Source organism: Notolepis coatsorum (assembly GCF_963971535.1).
Source record: "Notolepis coatsorum genome assembly, chromosome: 3".
Classification (NCBI taxonomy): Eukaryota; Metazoa; Chordata; class Actinopteri; order Aulopiformes; family Paralepididae; genus Notolepis; species Notolepis coatsorum.
This window is the reverse complement of record NC_140167.1, coordinates 35,492,802-35,511,178: the sequence shown is the minus strand read 5'-3', so window position 1 is coordinate 35,511,178 and position 18,377 is coordinate 35,492,802. Positions and strand designations below refer to the sequence as shown.

The 18,377-nt window shown below is 47.2% G+C and overlaps 1 protein-coding gene across 1 annotated transcript in view; it reads left to right on the top strand.

The window, feature by feature from the left end:
• Window positions 1–18,377, top strand: part of LOC311225767 (latent-transforming growth factor beta-binding protein 2-like) — a 136,595-nt gene that overhangs the window by 39,992 nt on the left and 78,226 nt on the right. The window contains 1 exon segment of the mRNA XM_084311161.1: window positions 10,843–10,910. Within this exon segment, the coding sequence (XP_084167287.1) occupies window positions 10,843–10,910 (68 nt within the window).

Here is an 18,377-nt window from a genome sequence, read left to right as displayed (position 1 = left end):
AAAATGTCAGTTTGTTCTTGGATTCACAGTTCACAACGACTGCTCCGATGAGGTCTTCTCTCCGAAGACTACTAATGAGACGGCACAATGGCTTGCCTCTTGGCTGGGCCACCATTCTATTTTTGGGAATCACATTGGAAATGATACCCGAGAACATTTCTGCTTGGCCCCCCACCCTCCTCGTCTACATGCGTGTTGTTTAGCCTAAAGGCCTTCGCCAAATCTTTTTGATTGAGCATCTATCATAGCTAGAATCATAATTACTCCCTTTCGACACCATTGATCGGGAATGTTTATTCCCGGAAATGTTATGATGGATGTGTTTTTATGTACGAGTGTTGGCTTATCTTGTCAAACTGTGCTCCACTCTGGATACAGGCCGAACGGCGAACGCCTCTCATTTTAAGTGCCATAATTTGTTTGGGCATTGAGGTCACCCTTCAGTTTGTCATCTGGGAAACATCTCTCCACCAAACCTCTTGCGGTGTTCACTATTGCAGCTGACATTTACGGTTTGCCACGTCCTAATTGTGAGGGTCTCTTATGTCACTGTGTGCTTCCACTGCCGTTATGGAGTCATGCTGAGGCCACACATGCCTGTAGTAGCGCAAGGAGATTCTAATAAATGTTTCTCTGGCTGATGAGTCAGAGTCACGCTAAAACCTTTTTCAGTGTCTAATCAATACAAGGCTCTCAAACTGCACAGTTGCTATGCATATGTTTTGCTTTGCTATTGACTCGCAGGGACATTTTTGTGCCCTGAGTCACAGTTCTGGGACGAGTACAGGGCCGGGTGGGGGTTAGGGGATGGGGGGGGGGGGGGGGGGGTTAGGGCTGCACTTTGACATTACAAGAGGCAGAGAGCACTCCTGAGTCGTACCGTATGTACCACTAAGATTAGCGTTTTGATCGTTCCAGGTTCTTCTAATGGAGCTAGCTAGCAGGTGTTGTTAGGCTGATTGGAGAGCCATTTCCTCTTGCCAGAGCTAAGATCTTACTCAAGCTTGCAGCACCCAGTAATCCAATTACATATAAATGTAGCCAAGTAAACCCAGACTCGTCGGAAAGCCGAACAGGACTAAAAACTCTGTCCAAACTGTAAAGGTTTCCCCTGATACTGTATTTGGAATCAGCATTCAAAGCGTAGCTGGCTGTCGTGCAAGTGCATTTCCAGACTAATATTTTAGTGTTTTTTAATGTTTTTTTTTAGTGCTTGTGTAATGCACATTAAAACCCAGCCCTGCTGAGCTGCTGCTCATTCTCCGGGCCCAGAAGGAGCCATAAGGGGTGGAACAGTCTTACCTCTAGAGAAGCAGTGGATGCAAGTTTCGGTCTCGGATATCAGCCTGTGGCTCTGCTGCCGCCAAGACCAGAAATGCGGGAGCAATGAGAGGTCAGAAAGAGAGAGAGAGAGAGAGAGAGAGAGAGAGAGAGAGAGAGAGAGAGAGAGAGAGAGAGAGAGAGAGAGAGAGAGAGAGAGAGAGAGATTTGCACCTTACCTCAAAGTTTTGTACTTCATTTTCTGCACCGTACCTCACTTTTTACTCATTTGTACTCACTGTACTTAGACTGTACCTCGGTTGTACTTTAGATTGTATATTGTTTTACTGTACTTGTTGTACTTATTTGTTTTACTGTATGAATCACACTCTCAGGGGCTCATACAGAACCAAGCATTTCACCATAAAGTATGTGTATTTTATTGTGATAATTAATAAACAAACTTGAAACTTGAGAGAGAGAGAGAGAGAGAGAGAGAGAGAGAGAGAGAGAGAGAGAGAGAGAAAACCAGCATCAACCCCAATTAGCGAGTAAGGAGAGAAGAGGACAGAGGCCTCTGATTTAATCCGCTCTCATACTGTATATCCCGGGGGGAGGCCACTGCTGTGCATACATACCTGTATACCAGTCTTTGTGCTGCCTCTCCAACACCCTGTGTCCCTGGCAGTGTGTCTGTGTCTGCCTGCCTTGGCCAAGAGATGTGAGTCGTTATGATGGCGCTGCTCCGACCGGCTGCCTCTCTGTTCGCTCCGTCGAGACTGTGTTTACTTTTGTTAATATTTATAGTTTTTAGAGTTTTGTTCGTACCAACTGTTGGTGCATTTAATGTATATGACCGTCAGTCACTCATAGACATTGGATTACGGGAAACTTACCAACTGGATTACTCACTGGATCAGCTTTCCGAACCGCATCAATGGCCTGAAGAAATTCTCCGGAGATCAGGACCAGATCCTTTGTTCCTAGACCCCAGGAACAGAGGAACCAGACGGCGAGGGAAGAGGGCTGGGATCCGTAACAGGCTGAGATCCAGACGCCACCGTACACCACTGCCCAGTATATTGCTAGCCAATGTACAATCAATTGACAATAAACTGGATGACATCCGAGCAAGGATTCAATATCAAAGAGACGTTAGGGACTGCAACGTCCTCTGCTTCACCGAGACGTGGTTGACGCCGGACGTCCCAGACCACGCAATTCAACCGGCTGATCACTTCTTTATCCATCGCAAGGATCGGACATCAGCAGAGTCCGGTAAACAACGTGGAGGAGGTATTGCCTTCATGTTTAACAAAAATTGGAGTGATCCAACTAACGTGAAGGAATTATCCAACCACTGCTCCCCAGAACTGGAATATATAACCATCAAGTGTCGTCCTTTCTTCCTCCCGAGGGAGTTAACGGCGATCGTCCTGGTCGGAGTGTATATTCCACCGCAAGCCAGCAACAAGGTTGCGCTCTCCAGACTACACGACGAGGTAAATAGAATCCAAGTGGCGAATGTTAACGCCGCCATTTTAGTTCTGGGAGATTTCAATAGCGCCAATCTGAGAAAGGTATTGCCTGACTTCTATCAGCATGTGACTTGCAACACCAGAGGCGGTAACATCCTAGATCACTGTTACACGCAATTTAAAGGTGGCTACAAGGCTCATTCTGATAGTGGCTTTGGTAAGTCAGATCACGCGTCAATCTTTCTTTCACCAAAGTACAGACAGAGAATTAAAAGTACTCCCGTAGTCTCGCGAGAGGTGCAGAAATGGGATGTGACGTCAGAGGAGACGATCCGGTCAGTGTTTCACCACACAGACTGGAATGTGTTCCGCGACACAGATAACATTAATGTCTACACAGAGACAGTGCTGGACTATGTTTGTACTAGGGTGAAAGAAACAATCCCCACTACCAAAATGAAAGTTTACCCAAATCAAAAACCCTGGGTAGACAAATCCGTCCGTGAAGCTCTGAGAGAGCGCACCAAAGCATACAACGACGGCCTAGAGGCAGGCAACATGAATGACCACAAGGTGGCGCGATACAACGTAAGGAGGACAGTGTCAGAGGCCAAACGACGCTACAGGGATAAAATTGAACTCCAGTTTGAACAAGCTGACTCTAGAGCTATGTGGCAGGGGCTCAAAACGATGACAGACTACAAAGGCGCCTCCCTCAAACTGAACAGTGACATCTCCTTAGCAAATGACCTCAATACCTTCTATGCGAGGTTTGATGCTGGTAATAACAACACCAGCTCACAAGCCTCGGCAATGGGGGGGGGGGGGGGGGTCGGCTGCTGATGGAGGCGCAGTGTTCAGGGTAACAGAGCATGAGGTGAGGCGGACCTTTAAAAAAGTGAATATCAGGAAGGCAGCAGGTCCAGACGGCATCCCCGGCCGCGTCCTAAAAGTCTGTGCCGACCAACTGGCCCCAGTATTCACTGACATATTTAACCTGTCCTTAGAACAGGCTGTCATCCCCACCTGCCTGAAGAAGTCCACTATTATCCCTGTACCCAAAAAATCCAAGCCTGCTTGCCTCAACGACTACCGCCCTGTAGCTCTCACCTCCATAGCCATGAAGTGCTTTGAGAAGCTAGTAAAGGGCTACATCTGCTCCTCCCTCCCCATCAACATGGACCCCCTGCAATTTGCATACCGCCCCAACAGGTCCACGGAGGACGCCATATCCCATGTGCTGCACACAGCAGCATCACACCTGGACAAGAGGCAGGGGAACTATGTGAGAATGCTATTCATCGACTACAGCTCGGCATTCAATACCATAGTCCCCTCCATACTCATAGCCAAGCTCAGGGACCTGGGCTTGGGCTATGACCTCTGCCAGTGGGTCTTGGACTTCCTGACTGGCAGACCCCAGGTGGTGAGAGCAGGCAACTGCACCTCCTCATCCATCACCCTCAACATAGGGGCCCCCCAGGGCTGTGTTCTGAGTCCCCTCCTCTACTCCCTGTACACACACGACTGTGTGGCTCAGCGGAGTAGCAATACAATCGTCAAATTTGCTGACGACACAGTGGTGGTGGGCCTGATCTCTGCCAACGACGAGAGGGCCTACCTGGAAGAGGTCAAGGTCCTGGCGGGATGGTGCCAGGAAAACAGCCTCTCCCTGAACGTCAGCAAAACAAAGGAGATGATTGTGGACTTCAGGAGGTCGGGGGTCAAGGACTACAGCCCCCTCAGCATCGACGGGGCACCGGTTGAGAGAGTCAACAGCTTTAAGTACCTCGGAGCCTACATATCCGAGGACTTGACATGGACCACACACATTAACAGTGTTGTGAAGAAGGCACGACAACGCCTCTACTTCCTCAGGCGCCTAAGGAAGTTCCAAGTCAGCCAGAAGATCCTTAAGAACTTCTACTCATGTACAATAGAGAGCATCTTGACCGGCAACATCACCTCCTGGTTTGGGAATAGCACTGCACAAGACCAAAGCAGACTACAAAGAGTGACACGTTCAGCCGAACGCACAATTGGAGGGGGGCTCCCCACCCTCCAGAACATTTACTACAAGCGTTGCAAGGGCAAGGCTAAGAGAATCATTAAAGACTCCAGTCACCCGAACAACTGCCTCTTTGAACTGCTGCGGTCAGGCAAGCGATACAGGAGTCTCAAGGCGAGCACAGAAAGACTCAGAAGAAGCTTCTATCCCCAGGCCATCAGGCTGCTAAACGAACAATGAATGAACACTACACAACAACAACCACCAAACGCACATAGCACACACATCCACACGCACACACTCACTTTAAACAAACACACTGTAGCACCCACTCCACACACTTATAGCACACACCCACTTTAAACAAACACACTGTAGCACCCACTCCCCACACTTTATATTTATGGATGAAGGATTGCACTACAACTCGTACACCTTACTGTAAATTGTACCTAAAATTGTACCTCATCCCATTTCTGCTTTGCACTAGATAGTACTGTACATTAGTACACTGCATAGTATTGTGTATTGTATATTATATGGTAACTCAGAACATTGTACATATGTCTATACCGAACACTGTGACCTCATTTTCTTCTTCTAAATTCATGCTATATTATGTTATTATGTTATTTGATACTATCTTGTCTAGCACAGTCTCTGGAGCGTAACAGTAAGAAGCATTTTGTATGAAAGTATTCTGTACTTCTGTATGACAACTATTAAAGAACTTGAACTTGAACTTGAACTTATGCTAGTAGCACCTTGTTATCCACTCTGCTCCCACTGCCTGCCGAGCGGCGCCAAGAAAACGAAGCTAGCATATTAGAAGCTCCATATGACGTGAAAGAGAGAGCGAGAGAGAGAGAGAGAAAGGGAGAGAGAGGGGGAGAGGGAGAGAGAAAGGGAGAGAGAGAGAGTGCGATAGGGATAGAGAGAGAGAGAGAGAGAGAGAGAGAGAGAGAGAGAGAGAGAGAGAGGGAGAGAGAAAGTGAGAGGGAGAGAGAGAGAGAGACGCACAAAAAAGAGAGGGAGAAAGCTGGTCAGTGCCTGAGTGTAGTGCCAACTTGGCCAGTGGAGATGAAGGTACCAGGAGAAGGCCAGTCTGGCTGGCTGAAGGAGTCCACACCAGAACCAGAGACCAGTGGCCTGCCATCCCTGTCTCCACAGTCCAGTCCACAGGCATGAACTCACGCTGAGCTCAGAGTCAGCGTGTGAGCAGCAGATGGGGAAAGCATACCGGCTTTGCTCTACAGCCTTTTTTTTTTTTTTTTTTTTTTGCAAAGTTTGCATGTGTTTGTCAACACATGAGAATATTCAGGAGATACTCTGTAAAACATCCCAGTGAAGCAGGTGTAGAATTCTGCAGTGCTTAACTGGATTTACAGTAGGTATGTGCCTGAAGAGGTCTGCAGCCAGGCAGACACAGGCTCTTTGAATTAGGCATCATTAAACTGGAAAGGAGATTTGTGGGTTGGGTTAAAGATAAATGGTTTTACCATAACATCACTATGGTCATTCAGTGAACTACAGTAAATATGGTGAATTTCAGCCGCTGTTGACCGTTTCCACGGTTACCAGCAGGTGAATGGCTGTGGGCTACAGTTGATTGGCGGGTAGGCTGGTAAAGATATGCCTCCTAAAATGTCTAAACGGAAGTACAGGCTACAGGCTTTCCGGTTTCGACAAAACAACTATAGAAACGTGTGAAGTGGGCGGCTGGGTGGCGCAGCGGACATTGCACTCGTCACCAACGCAAGAGACACCGGGTTCGACTCCGGCTGTCGGCGTTGCCTCCGGCTTGGGCCAGCCGTCATACTAACTCAATTGGCAGAGTTAGCGGGTGGAAGTCGATGGGTGGTAATCTGGACGTTGTGGACAGCGACTCCTACAGGTCAGTTGGGGACGCCTGCACAGCAGAGACAGGAAATGGCGGGGGTAGTATGAGCCTCCCACACGTTACACCTCGCCAATGAGAGTCCGCGCTGGCAGGTGAAAAGATGTGACAGGCTGCCTCCTCGTGTGCCGGAGGGGACACGTGATGCAAGGCTTCTATCCTCCCTACAACCGGACAGTGGGGGGCATATGCGAGCAACGTTCAAGACAGGGGAGGGAAGAATTGGCACAGTGGAATTGGGATGGGAGAAAAAATAAAAAAAATATGAGAAAAAGCGGATTAAAAAAAAGAAACGTGTGAAGTGCACAATATTTCATCGTTTAAGCCACTGCAACGGCTTTGCCTGAAGAATTGACTACATCACCGGGACGTTCTAACTTGTTTGCCGACAGGATTCTGGAAAAGTTTGGTCCGTTCGGAGGCAGCTTCCAGGGGAAGTACATACACCGGAAATTCTACCCCATAGACACTTTCGGCAGTAGTTCTTTACCAGGCTTTATCTCACGGAGATAAAACTGGGAACGAGGTTAATTGGTGGGTAACACACTCCCCTCCTTGAATGCCTCTGCCAGTAATTGCCGTTAAGTTGAGAGACATCCCATACCATCATACCATCATTCATACTTCCATGAATGGACTCACCCCACTTCGTACCTCATTCGTTATGCCAATTCACAGGGCAGCTGTTATCAATTTGTAATTTATCTTACACCCATGTCTCGGAGCTTTTTAAAACATGGTTGAAACCCACCATGGGAAAAGCAGCGCCACTACAAAGGAGTGACCCTCTGGAGGAGCTCTGTGACTGTCCCCACAGCACCACTCGTCTTTCACTGTAAAGTGCCTCCGGCCTCTTTAGCGGAGCAGGATGTTATTTTAAGAGCATCAAACTGCAGAGTGAATAATCCTGCTGAATGAATCCAGCACATTTATGAGTGGCAGTCTGGTCCCAGAGCTGGGAATCAGGAATGGACTAAACATATGAACAGCAGCCTCCCCATTCACTGGGTTCTGGGACGCCGGGAGCTGTCACTCTGGGTAGAAAGAAGGGAGTAACTTTCTTCTGTGAGTCTTGCTGCCCCAAAGGCCTCCACTGTTCCCTCTACTATACACTATTCCCCCGTCAACTAGGAGGACCTCCGTCCTGGCACGCTGATGTTTTTCACTTTTATAAACATCAGAATGGACACGTCTTATCCGCAGCTGGCACATCTATAATCTGTTTCACACTCTTCCCTCCCCTCTGCGGGAGGACGCCTCACTGGCTTTCCTGTTGGGGGGTCTTCACTCAGCAGCAGTGAAAGGTGTGTTGCTGCCAGCATGATATCCTGCTGATCACACAGACACACTGTCAGGTCCTTTTATGAGGGTCAGGGTTCCAGCTGGAACAAGGATACGACATGGAGGAGGACACATTCACCCCCCCACCCTTCATATGTAGCCGAGTCTCTCTCTCTCTCTCTCTCTCTCTCTCTCTCTCTCTCTCTCTCTCTCTCTCTCTCTCTCTCTCTCTCTCTCTCTCTCTCTCTCTCTCTCTCTCTCTCTCTTTCAACCCCTCCACGGCCCTCTCTCTTTCGCTCTTTCTTTCACTCTTTCCCCCCTCACCCCCCTTTCTCTCGCTGTCCCTCTTGCTCTCTCTCTCTCTTTCAACCCCTTTCCTCTCTCAGTCTTTCCCCCTCACCCCACCCCCCCCCTCTCTCTCTCTCTCTCTCTCTCTCTCTCTCCCTATTTCTGTCTTTTTCAACCTCTTTCCCTGCCTCTCTCTCTTTCTCTCACCCCCCTCTCTCTCCCCGCTGACCTCTCCCCCCTCTTTCAACCCCTCCCCTCTCTCTCTCACCCCCCCCTCTCTCCCGCCGACCTCTCTCTCTCTCTCTCTCTATATATCTCTCTCTTTCAACCCCTCTCCTCTCTCTCTCACTCTTTCCCCCTCCCCCCTCTCTCTCTTTCAACCCCTCCCCTCTCTCTCTCACTCTTTCTCTCACCCCCTCTCTCTCCCACCGACCACTCTCTCGTTCTCTCTTTCAACCCCTCCCCTCTCTCTCTCTCTCACTCTTTCTCTCACCCCCCCTCTCTCTCCTGCCGACCTCTCTCTCTCTGACATCAGTCCATCATAGGAAATGGAGCAGGATGTGTGGCTGTATGCACTGTCATCCCTCTAAAAATGATTTTCCTCTGGTCTCTCTCGTTACATAATCAACCAAGGGAAGAGCCAGGAGCAATAACCTGGATCACAGAACTCAGCTTAAACTTAATTTATTTTGGTTTTCTGAACTGGTTCTGTCCAATATCTAACCAGATGGCTTATTGGCCCTATTACATTAAACCAATTTTGTTATATCGTTTATGATTATAAATTATAACTAAATTGCTGTGTAATTACCGGTATATATCAAATGTAATGTTGTTACAATGCAATACTATTCTATACTGTATACAATGCAATGATATACTATACTATATATATATATACTGTAATGCACTATAAACACTCACTATGAATGGATGTTATTATGAAAAATTTCAGTTGCTCTTTTGGGACCGACGCAGGATTAGGCTTTCAGTCACCATGCCAACCCTCCCATATGATTTGCGACTGGCAATTACACGGGCTCAGTGCTAATTCAGTTACACCCAGTAATTCAGTGATGTATAGAAACGCTGAATAAAAAAAAAAACACCAGCAAACGTGGAGCAGATTGACCCCTTAAGTGGGTGATAGATATGCCTTTTTCACTGCAGGAACCGCTTTGTCCGTAGCGGGCCGCTCTGGCGCTTGCCCGGTGACTAATGGACCCGCGCGGTTGAGTGGCTTGTTGACTCAAGGCTTTGGACTGACCCACACCGCCGTCTCTCAGAGGAAACTGTGGTCACGGCAGGGGCATGTTAACCATGCAGCACTTCCACTCCCTGACTAACCGCAACACCACAGCCGGTGGAAGCCCCTGTTGAAAGGCTCTAGGTGACCTCAGCACCTGCCGAAATATTGTTGCACACAGAAGAAGGACAAGTTTCAGGATTCACAGCGGCGGTAGTAATAGTGACGATCGTGGCGGACGCGGTGGTATCATTGGTCATAGAAGTACAGTAACCCGAGCAAAACATAATCTTTGGATTCGTCGAAAGCCAACAGGTAGAAATCCGCTCAACGGTTTTTCCCTCGTAACTTGGTTGAGAGGGACATAAATTCAAAGAATAGTCTAAATCCCCCACTTTAGGTCTTGTAATACTCTTGATGCTTGCGACTCTAAAGCCGATATGTGTGCTCTTAAAGCTAAGGAGTTTAAAACTGTGTGGTGCCTGATTATTACATTTAAGACTTTTTAAGGCCTAAAACCCTGTCTGGGTTCCCACGGCATCTTAAAAAGTCATACATAATCAGAATTTTTGGCCTTAAAAATTCTTAAAAAGGGGGAGCTCCAGTAGCTCACCGCGTACCTCGGACGCTATTTCGGCGTCGGGGACAACCGTGCGCGTCACGGATCTGGGGTACACGAGTCCGACTCCCGGACTCGCCGTATTTTCTCAGAGTGTCTTTCCCCCGATCTATACCCCATTCAACCTGTTTCTGTCGGTCATGCTTGACCAGAAAAAGCGATAAACGCTAAAAGAACCAGCTGACTGGTCAAAGTTTAAAAAAAAAGAAAATTCTTAAAAAGGTCTTAAATATGATTTCGATATTATTTCGATAGGTCTTAAACATTTATTGGATTAAGAAGTTACTTATTTAAATCTGTTTGGGGGAAATGTCCGGGCTGAAAAGTAAACAGTATGGTAATATTCAGCCCCCCCCCCCCAACAATTCATATGGAATTACTTCTTTCATAGTCATTTCCTTCATACTTTTTTTTGCCAGTATGGCTGGGAAATAGGTGTTCAATTCTATTCCAAGTGGTCTTAACAAGGTCTTAAAAAGTCTTAAATTTAACTAGTTGAAACCAGCAGGAACCACCTGTCAGTCTGCTTTACTCATCGCAGAGGAAGTGACACATCTCCTTGTCTCCCAGTCCTGTTGCTGCCAAACCATAGGAAGCCTGCAGCTCGGGCAGCAGAGGAGGGTCAAAGTGAAGCTGACAGTGTTGTTCCCGCATGGTTAACTCGCTGCTCTCTTCTGAACAAGGCTCCATTCCTTCTCCCTAACCTATATGGACAACATATGACCACACGTGTGGAGTTGTGATTTGTTTCTCTGGTGTGGGCAGGGTGGGAATGCACTTGAACAAGGTCATGTTCACCAGCTCAGGGCCTGCGAGGGACGGCAATAGTTGCCGTGTGTGCTGATGCTACAAACTTGACCTTTGACCCGACTCAGGTCCCTGGTGAGCATTTTCACTTGTGGTGTGAATGGGCGAGGGCTTTCCGGAGCACGGTGGAACATCCTCTGCCATGGTTGGGGAGGTGGAGGGTATTGTATCGCCCTGCTAAAGTGGGATTATTGAACGTCAACATGGCCCAAGAGTGCAGACTCAGCTCAGAGGCAACCATGTCCTCAGCTGAACCCTCCAGAGGCTGGGAGAGGGATGGGGGTCGCGGTGGGGGTGGTGTCACTAAGAAAGAGCAAGGATATGTTGCTTAACTTGCTTTGTTACATCATATGGTGCTACGTGTATAAATGATAAAGAACACAATCGTTTTATTGCTGTTACCCAGTCACCATACCCTACTGGAGATTTGTAATACTTGCAGATGAAACAATTTGTCTTTATGGGAGGAAGCTCCACGCATACTGATATTGACGGCCAACCCAGGAATCACAGTCGGTTGGTGCAGTCAGTGCCAAACAAGTCCCATGGGTCTCTGGCTTCCTGCTAGGCCACGGGGAACAAAGGAGCATAGAAACCTCAGCGTGGGACAGATAGTATGTCTCTCTCTCCATCCCCGGCCAAACCCTCCAAAGCCCCATCAGAAACACACTCTCTCGGCCACGGTGCTGGCGGGCTGAGGGTCTCCGGCCAAATCCTACTCATCAACCAGGCCTTCGCGGATGCAGCTGTCGGACGGACAAAAAAAAAACAGTTCTAGAAAAGAGGAAGCCTTTCCCAGAATGCACCGCAGCATCCAGCCCTGGAGCTGAGGCAGATGGAGGCAGCGGCAATCAGGTTGTGTGATGGGGCTTGGTGTTGAAAACATGAATTAGTGGTACGTGGTGCATGGGGCAGGTTAATCCACCCTAAGGTCAGGATGAATTGTCCCTAGGCTGCAGGAGAGCCATTTATCACCAGAGTTTGGCCAGATTTGACAGTATGGACGGCATATTGTGTGACAGTATGGACGGCGTATTGTGGCCACCTTATCATAGTGAGTCATAAGCCACTGACAACACTCTAAACTCTTTTTGAAACCTTGCTGTCCAAACTCTGGTAATAAATAGCTCTGGTCTGCAGCAGTGGAGCTCCAGACCCTTCCGACGATGTCAGATGTCGAGACGGGTCGTCAGCGAGGAGTATCAGCGCTACGGCGTGCTGCTCAATAGGTGGTAACACCTCTGACATGCACAGGTCCCCTACAGAGGAATCACTCTGCAGCTCTACCCATTTCCAGATGCCGAAAAGTCCGTTTTTCGTTGGCGTGATTCACTGAATTTCCCCCTTCCCCCACCTTCTCTTCTCTTTTTTTTTACTGCTTTTAAAACAAAGTTCATGGACCTGTGTCAAAACCCCCCTTGATCACCTCTCTTATTGGAACACCTGTTTGGCTTATTGTAAAAACCGCCAGATATGCGCTCAGTCTTGGCACCTTTAGGACACCTCTTCCTGCTGACCTGGCTTGTGGTAATTCGTTAAATGGACCGTCAGAGGAACTACAATAAGCAAGTGAGAGTATTGAATGGCTTCAGTTCTCCACGCCTCCAGGCATTTTGATTCTGGTCCCTGAACCACAACAACCGCAGTCCTCTGCCTCTGTCCAGAACCACGGCTCCCCGGACTGCATTTCAAAGCTTCGAACTGCGCTCTACATGTGCTGAAGTGAAAATAGACATGCTGGCAAAGGGTGTCGCACAATACAGCCCTCAGGAGACGAAAAGACAATTGTTGATTTCACAGCTCTTGGCCCAGGATTAAGTAGACGGTAATGGCGATACACTTGAACATGGAGCATCTGCAGACCTCGTTGTTGGAGTCAAGTTTCTCGAAGAGCTATTTTCACGCAAGCATTGGGTGAACGTATGCCTAGAAAATGAAGTGAAATTTCATCTCTTCGTCTCCCTGTGGTTTGCACTCTCACCCATCCAAAGAGTAGTCTTTACATAACAACTTTACTGCCTTGCATTCTCTGGTAGGCCCCGGTTGTTACTCTGATCTAAGCCTTGTCCCTTGGGGCAGATACAGACTGTGATAGGACTAAGCATGGAGCGGGTTTGACTGAGCTCACTGATTGAATCTAGCTCCATTGTAATTCATTGCGCCAGGCTGTGGCTGGCTGCTACTAGCAGGATTCCTGGAAGGCCAGACAGACAGAGGGAACATGATTTAATCCAGCCTTCATGGCTGGTGCCGTTAGCTCTCTGACACACCCACAATTTCACAAGGGGAAAATAATCTGCCAGGAGCCACAATTAGCCAAGTCATAATGACTAGAGATGCTATCAAAGCGAGACTGCTTCTTAATTGCTCGCGGATGTTTGGCCCTGCGCAGACACATATACGGGAATACCCATAACTTGACCTTGTTTCAGGAGAAAGGGGTTTGTGGTTAAAGCTCCGCAGCTCTGCAAACCCACCATAACCAGGTGTTTTGTTATTATGAGATAGCGTAACAATTCCATCATGTAGCATGGTCCTTGGTCTACCAGCAAGCTGGCCTACAGTACGTTCATACATGGTCACATCATCACTATACGTATATTGCATACTTAAAATAAATAAATAAATAAAGAACTTTACGGTCAAATGTTAAACTTAGTTTTTTTGTTTTTAGTTTATTTTTTGCGAGACTATCAATTCTGAGTAGATGACCAAAGGCAGGGGAGGTATTTCTGAAGTATGTACAGCCACAGAGGCTGTTCAGCATCATGCATGTTTCCAATAAAGTGAGTTGTAAGATGTCTGTCTGCATAGCAATGTGTCATTTATTTCGGCAGTTTATTGGTGCTTTTTGTGGTGGTGATCAACAGCCAGGAGAAAAGGAGAGAAAAGCCAATAAAACACTCTTAGCTTCCTCAGCTACTCCACGGCAGCTCCCCTGGAGGACAACATTCTCGATAATATACGTAATGAGGTCTTGCCAGCAAACACTCCCTGTTTCCCAGTTTTTAATTGAATCCACATGATCCTGGTAAAAATATGGCTGCATGGTAAATGGATAAAAAATAAAAATGTTTTAACGAGGACATCGTCTCCTTATGTTTCATCAGTGTATGGGCGGCTTGTGCTGATGAAGTTCTCTGATGGAACACCGGCATGGTTTCTAATTATATACACGGATGGTGACGTGATGTGAATTCGACACACGGTAGGACTCGGGAACACCGCGCGAGGCGTGAGAACGGCTACATGCGTTACAGCGCTGACCACCACAGATTAAACTTTCACAAAAGGCTGTAATTTAAGGTCGGGCTTTGATATGACTGAGGCGGGTGTTGTGTGTTATTTTAGGCTTTCCCAATGAATGCAGACATTGCCACCCTGCCAGTGGTTGACCTTGTTGCCATGAGGATTTGAGCAACAACAAACGTATTAAAACCCCCCCTAGGGCAGTGAGGGATATTCTAGTTATTGTAGCATGTTCAGGATCAAAACCCCAAGCTCTTATTCAAAGGAACACATTGGAGAGACCTCAGTGGTGAATGGAGAATAATGAATAAGGGAGCTCGGCCCTAAAGCGGTGTCTGGGGGAATGAGATGTTTGACCACAGTGGTGGGTTGACCGCTGGTGGTGCAGCTTGGGTTGGTATGCTTTCTGGGTGGGTAGGAAAGGATTAATACTTTCTCAACCCCTCAGAAACGTACTTTACCTCCGGACATTTTTTTGAAACCTTAGGCTTATGGAATTCTGAATCAGACGTATCTCAATTTCCCGCCTGAGGCACCATGAAAAGCCAGAGGGTGGAAATAAGTCAAGCGTTTAGTCAGGGGGGAAATAAAATTTGTACTTTATATTATCTTAATACAGACATTATTATCGTATCCTTATCAAATATACATCGGATGAAAGTGAAAGCTTTGTTTAAACGAAATCCAACTATGAAGTGAAATTTATATTTGGCACTGGCGACTGGACTCCATTAACTGCATTGTTAAGCGAGATCAAGGATGAAAGCTAGTGAAGCAATCAGTTGGTTTTAAAGGAAAATAGCTTTTTATTATCATATCAGATATAATTCCTTAACAAATATCAGATGTAAAAGCTTCTTTTATACAATGTTGTGAGGAAAACAATCCATATTTTCCTATAGACTCCATTGTTAGCTTATGATAGCATCTTAGCTGATATTCTGGAATGTTTCCTCTGTTGCTAGTTTAGTTTCACCGTCGGTCACTTCTTGGACCCTCAGAGAGATCCATGACACTTTTGGGCTTTGAATAGCAAAACATTAACAGGAGTCAAGTGTGTATTTTTGCTAATGTTCTTAAATAACACCTCCTGGGACTAGTGTCAAGGTCCACACACCCCCGTCCACATATACTATAAAGCTATACTATATACTGGAGCACCCTTTACAACATAAAGCATTCCGTTCGAGAACGTTTTCAACTTGACATGCTACACTCAACTTTAACTATGCAGAACATTATGTCTGTTTGTGGTACCTCCCACTTTAAATGGTATCAGAGTGCCTCTTTTTCTCATACTATATATTGTGATAGACTATGTTGGCCAGATGCGTTAGTATTACGTTACACGCTCTCCACATCCAACTATCTGTCTCCTTATTGTTGCCTTGCGATTTGTGGGGTTGCATGTAAAATATCTGGAGTGATGTCAATTTGCTTTGTTGTATCCAACATTTTGGCCATGTGGCCCGCAGAGTGCACTGTGCAGTCTCGCACACTCCTTTTCTATTTCACTTTTTTCCAAGTGCATTCTCCAAAATACACCCATAAGCCAAACACACCCATCAGCCAAATACACCCATAAGTCTTCTCGTTTGTTGCCAAAAAAAAGAGTGTTCGCAGTGACTGAGAAACACAAAGTAGTCATTGTTCAACCCGTAGCCCCGTGCAAATAACAATTAGCTTATTTGCCAGGATTCTGTTGTTTCTCCAAATTAATCTTGTGATCTACGCATCCAGTCTTCGGCTGTGCAGCGAGGCGTGCTCACATGCTAAGGTTTCTCCTAATTCGACGTGTGTGCAAACTTGCGCTCGCACTTGGATCTTTCATAGCTATCATTTACTTTCCCATTTACCAAGTAGCGTTCAAACTGCCCTAATTACCCGCGGCTGTTATGTAATAAGGGGATTTTTGGATGAGGATTGATGTTGGAAAGAAGTAAATGGAGCCATTAAGTAATTTTGTTTAAATAGAGAGAATAAAGAGGGGTGGATTTTCCAACGCAGGGGAGAGTTACACTCCTGGTGATTGGTGGTGGCGCTGTAGATGGCTCCTGAAGGATGGCACTCATCTTCCTTGAGGGGTTCGCGGCTAGTGCAGTGCTAAATATAAGGACCAAACACAAAGATCACTTTGACGAGGCAAGGTGGAAGGGCTGCAGGGTTGTGTGTGGTAAGAGACCCAGACCAGATTGCTTGTGCCAGACACTTCTGCCTGCTGTCAGACGGGCTTGTTTAGACAGTCCGTGCGAAGCCAAAATGGCTTACTCCAGCATTCAGACGAGCTCTTCATATCAGCCTATTTTCTGCATTAGCTGCCCCACAAGCCAACAGCTCCAGCCATTAGACGTGAGTTCTGACTTTGGTATTTTCAAACAAACCCACGATGAAAACGAGCTCTTGCCAGCGGTACAGTTGCATGGAACCTTGTGCCGCTCGAGGGCTGGGCGAGCCGGTGCTGGCGTAACACTGTAGTATATCACGTCCTCTACCTCCCTCCAAGCCGCTTGGCGTAGCCGGCTAAGCTCTAGGAAAGTGCAATCTCTGTTTAAAGCACATTAGTCTTAGTTGACAAATATGATTAATTTCAAATGGCGATCCGGCGATATAGTGCAAGACGCCAGACATGGGTTAGGAGATAAGGAACATTTTGATAGCAGACAACTCAGCCCTTGCCCGTTCAATACTGGAGCCACTGCACTACAGATAAACAGCAGTGTCCTGGGCTCATAAAACGGAGTGGGGGCAGTGATGAGTAGGGAGACGGTTTCACATCTAAACAATTCCTGGGGAACTGGGTCAATCTCTCTCTCTCTCTCTCTCATCTCTCTCTCTCTCTCCTCTCTCTCTCTCTCTCTCTCTCTCTCTCTCTCTCTCTCTCTCTCTCTCTCTCTCTCTGTGTGTGTGCTTGTGAGAGATAGAGAGATAGAGAGAGAGAGAGAGAGAGACGAGAGAGAGAGAGAGAGAGAGAGAGAGAGAGAGAGAGAGAGAGAGAGAGAGAGAGAGAGAGAGAGAGAGAGAGTGTGTGTGTGTGTGTGTACATATGTCTGTCTGTCTTTTTGTCTCTGTCTGTGTTAGTGTGGTGCAGATAGCACTATGAGATGAATACAGATCTGGGGTCTGTGTTAGTGTGGTGCAGATAGCACCATGAGATGAATACAGATCTGGGGTCTGTGTTAGTGTGGTGCAGATAGCACCATGAGATGAATACAGATCTGGGGTCTGTCCTGGGAGGGGTTCCCAGCGGCTGCTGCTTTCTGACGGGCAACTTACAGAATCAACACATTAACAGCAGAGCTGATGGGAAGTGCCCAGTATGGGGCCGTTCCTGGCGCCTCAACAAAGCCGCCTCACACAATGTCACTACGGAGGCTTCCCCTTCCCCTGCTCTTCAAAGTGTGCCTACCATTTTGCTTGGCACCGCTATTCATCGGGTTATATTAGCAATGCCGTTTTTTCCCCCGGGTTCAGCAGAAGGCCTAGAGATCTGATGCAGATTTAAATAATCTTTCTTTTTGTTTGTTTGTTTATTTTGGCCTTTTTGATCTGGGGCCTGACCGGCAATGTGTGCCAATCGTGGCCCCCCATATCACACCAGGCCCCCCCCCCCCCCCCATATCACACCAGCCCCCCCCCCCCCAGCCCCCCCCCCCCCCCATCTGGGTCAAAGGGCGCAACTCGATCGGCGAATCGGAACTGTCGATTCTTCCGGGCCCTGTTGCGTCCTTTTGGGAGGACTGGTATGTTGTAATGCTGCCGTGAGTTCAAGGATACGTTACATAGCAGCGCCATGCTGTAATGCGACGGACGTAATGCATTTTATTATTTTTTTTAAATTACACAGCATAGACTCTTGGCTATCACTGTGATTTGTAATTTCCCCAAATGTGATAGATTAACGTCTAATTGCCTTCCACATATGTGAAATGAGTGATGAGCAAAGGCTGCTAGTGCCAATATGTCTCAGTCCTGTTTCTCCTCCGCTAACAGTTCATCCACTGCTTTGATAAAGTGTTTGGGACCCAGATTAATGTGTGTTTCTAAGGTCTCCGAAGAGGCACTGGAGCACTAACTCTTTCACTCTTAATTGCGATTCTAGCTGCAACACATGTTCCGAATCTGAAAGATCACGATACAATGCGCAAACCGCACACACACACACACACATATGCACACACGAGCCACATGTTACATGCAAAGGCTGACCAATCAAAGTGACACCACTCCCGTTTACATAAGCAAAT